At 49.9% G+C, this 3,550-nt stretch overlaps 1 protein-coding gene across 1 annotated transcript; it reads left to right on the top strand.

The window, feature by feature from the left end:
* Positions 1 to 2,097: 2,097 nt before the first annotated feature.
* On the top strand, positions 2,098 to 3,072 carry LOC309891593 (olfactory receptor 14A16-like; the record flags this gene model as incomplete). The annotated part of the gene is made up of 1 exon (XM_082785944.1): positions 2,098 to 3,072. The coding sequence occupies one exon, from the start codon at positions 2,098 to 2,100 to the stop codon at positions 3,070 to 3,072; it is 975 nt and encodes a 324-aa protein (XP_082642070.1).
* Positions 3,073 to 3,550: the final 478 nt, after the last annotated feature.

Below are 3,550 nucleotides of genomic sequence, written 5' to 3'. Positions count from 1 at the left end.
TCTACTCAGCCCTGGTGAGGCCTCAACTGGAGCATTGTGTCCAGTTCTGGGCCTCCCAGTACATGGAACATGGAACTGTCCCAGTACAGGGACATGGAACTACTGAAGAGAGTCCAGAGGAGGGCTACAAAGACGATGAGGAGACTGCAGTATCTCTTATACGAGGATAGGCTGAGACAGCGGGGCTTGTTTAGCTTGGAGAAGAGAAGTCAGAGAGGGGATGTCCCTTAGAGGGGGATGAGAGAGAGATGTTCTAGGGGAGTTTTATATATTTTTTTAGCTAAAGATCCCATGTTAGGGAAATGGCAAAAAGGAAGGCAATATTTTTAGGAGGCATACCGTGACAAAATGCTAATACTTACATTACCAGTCTCTCATGGAATCTATCTTATACAACGTCTGGCACCTCAGAGGTGCTGTACTTGAGAAGAAGTTAAGAGAAATCCCAACTTTTTGTATTGAAAGTTCTGGGCCCCAGTTGAGCCTTAAGACAACAAACTCAGGATGAGATGTCTCAACTGAGTCCTTGTGATCTCTTGCCTCAGCTTGGGAAAATGGGATTCCTGCCAGTCACAGTCTGGGTGTTCTGCCTAAAAGTGGAAGAGGACAAGGTGATTCTTTGATGCAACTCCTCCTGATAGGAGAAATGACACTGCTGAAAGTAAGTGTCACTCCTCGTCTGACGGAGGGATCATAGGGGATTGCGTCAGCCTGTTTCAAAGCTGGTTCCCTGAAGGCCCAGTGACGGACATCTCAAGGGACACAAGAGAGGGCAGGGAAAGTGAGGCCTTGGGATGGAGCTCTGCAGCTGAGCTGGGCTGGGCTCCTGGGCCCAAGGGCAGCTCCTGGCAAGCGGGCAGTGCTGCAGAGAGACAGCTCTGCCCAGGAGCAGATCCTCTGCTCAGAACAGCAGCAGGGCTGGGGGCACTGCCTGCAGGGGACAAGGGCAACTGAGAGAAGGGAAGGAGATGTTAAAGGCAGTGTGGAGGGGGGATGCTGAGAGCTCAGTGCAGGAGAAATCTTCACAGCCCTGAACAGGGTAAGTCTCTGTCTGCAGGGCAAGGCAGATGCAAGTATCCTAGGGGTCTCTTCTACAGTTGTCAGTTCCATGGCTGGTAGTCCCGAGGGATGTGTGGCTCTAAACTACAGTAATATAGGTTTCCTGGTTTATATACTGGCTTCTCCAGTGCAGAGGATGGGGCTGTTTCCTGGATCAATGATTTCCTGCCTAAGCTGTCAGAGGGACAGGACATGAGGTTTCCTTCTCACAGGGCTGGTGGCAGGCTGTGAAGCCAGGTTGCAGGCAGGGTGCCCAGGGCTGTGGTGCCGAGCAGGGTCCATGCTGTGCCCCAGGGGCTGTGTGCTGGGGCAGGGCCTCTGCTGCCTGCCAGGCTCAGCACTCAGCCTGCAGAGGAGCTGCCCAGGGAGCTGTGGGCTGAAGCTGTGGCTGGTAGGAGCAGGGCAGGGTCCTGCTGGTGTCCAGAGGCTGCTGCCTTGTTCAGACTGCTCACAGATCCACAGCACCCCAGGGGCAACCTTAGGTGAGAACAAAAGGAAAGACCAGCACATGCACTAATGGAAGGGAAGGAAATCTCTGGTGTTTCTCATTTCTTTTACCTGCCCTGAAGGAGAGTCTTGGGGCATGATAATGGAGTTGTCAGGCTGTGTCCTTCACTGAGGCTTTCAGAGCATGACACTGAAAGAGAACTGTAGGTTGATGAAGAGCCTCAGAATTTCTTTTCAAACCCCTCTCCTTACAGAGAACACCAACACCACCTTTAGTGTTCCTCATGGGATTGCTGGATGTCCTGCTTGGAACGTGAAAATAGAGGTGCCTCTGGCTATTGGGCACCATAGATTCATCCCCAGCGCCCTTCACCGGATATTGTAGGGCAGTACTGACTTCTGCTAAGCCCTCAGAGGATCTTCCTGGTCATTGAGGCACCTCAGAGAGAATAAAACAGAGCTCATAAGGAAGACACAGTATATCTTGTTGAGGAGGAATCTCTGAAACACAGTAGCAGTTTTACTCAGACAAGTCTCACTAATTTGACTATTTTTCCTCCAGGGAAAGGCATCCATACCCAGAGGCAGCAAATGTCCAACAGCAGCTTCCCCACTGAGTTCCTCCTCCTGTCATTCGCAGACACACGCGAGCTGCAGCTCCTGCACTTCGGGCTCTTCCTGGGCATCTACCTGGCTGCCCTCCTGGGCAACGGCCTCATCCTCACACCCATAGCCTGCGACCACCGCCTCCACACACCCATGTACTTCTTTCTCCTCAATCTTGCCCTCCTCGACATGGGCTGCATCTCCTCCACTGTCCCCAAAGCCATGGCCAATTCCCTGTGGGACATCAGGTACATTTCCTATGCAGGTTGTGCTGCACAGGTCTTTTTCTTTGCTGTCTTTGTCGCAGCAGAGTTTTATCTTCTCATCATCATGGCTTATGATCGCTACATTGCCATCTGCAAACCCCTGCACTACGCGACAATAATGAACAGCAGGACTTGTGTCAACATGGCAGCAGCTGCCTGGGGCTGTACTTTTCTCTATGCTGTGCTGCACACTGCCAATACCTTTTCCCTTCCCCTATGCCAAGGCAATGCCCTGGATCAGTTCTTCTGTGAAATTCCCCAGATCCTCAAGCTCTCCTGCTCAGATGCCTACCTCAGAGAAGTTGGGCTTATTATGGTTAGTGTCTGTTTATTATTTGGTTGTTTTGTTTTCCTTGTGCTGACCTATGTGCAGATCTTCAAGGTCGTGCTGAGGATCCCCTCACAGCAGGGCCGGCACAAAGCCTTTTCCACATGCCTCCCTCACCTGGCTGTGGTCTCCCTGTTCATAAGCACTGCCACATTTGCTTACCTGAAGCCCCCCTCCATGTCCTCCTCCTCCCTCAACCTTTTGCTGGCAGTTCTGTACTCGGTGGTGCCTCCAGCAGTGAACCCCCTCATCTACAGCATGAGGAACCAGGAGCTGAAGGATGCAGTGTGGAAAGTGATGACTGGAGTTTCTGAGAAGCAAATAACTGCATGTCCATTTCATATCACTCTTAATGTTACTCATTAACGGCCAAGGAAGATCTTGTTGTTTTCTTTTTTTTTGTTGTTTTGTTTTTCTTTTTTTTCTGTCTTTTTTTTTTTTTCTTTTTTTCTCTTTTCTTTACTTATGTGGTGATATATTTTAAAAAATAAAAAATCCTTTTATTTCCTCTTCCAGTTCGCTACTGAATGTCTCATGTGACTCTGAGACTTGGTATAAAAGAGGTGTATTTAACGGACAATTAAATATTGAATGTGTATTTAAATAAAAAGATGGTTCCTGCAGTGACTTGTCTTGCCTGAGATGCTTCCTCAGAGAAAGGTGGTGGCACTTGGCTGTGTGCAGAGGTTGAGGGGAAAAGAATCCTGGCACAGCATCAACGCCAGGGAGCCCCAGGGCTTTGTCTGTCCAAATCAGCTCTCCATTTCACCTCCCACACTCTCCTACGGAGCTCTTGTGTTGCTGCAAGGACTGATTGCACTTGTTACTTGCTCATCGTGCTGCT

This window comes from Aythya marila (assembly GCF_965140915.1).
Source record: "Aythya marila genome assembly, contig: HAP1_HAP1_SCAFFOLD_158, whole genome shotgun sequence".
Classification (NCBI taxonomy): domain Eukaryota; kingdom Metazoa; phylum Chordata; class Aves; order Anseriformes; family Anatidae; genus Aythya; species Aythya marila.
Note: the sequence above shows the minus strand (reverse complement) of the source record. Positions and strands in the feature narration are given on the sequence as shown.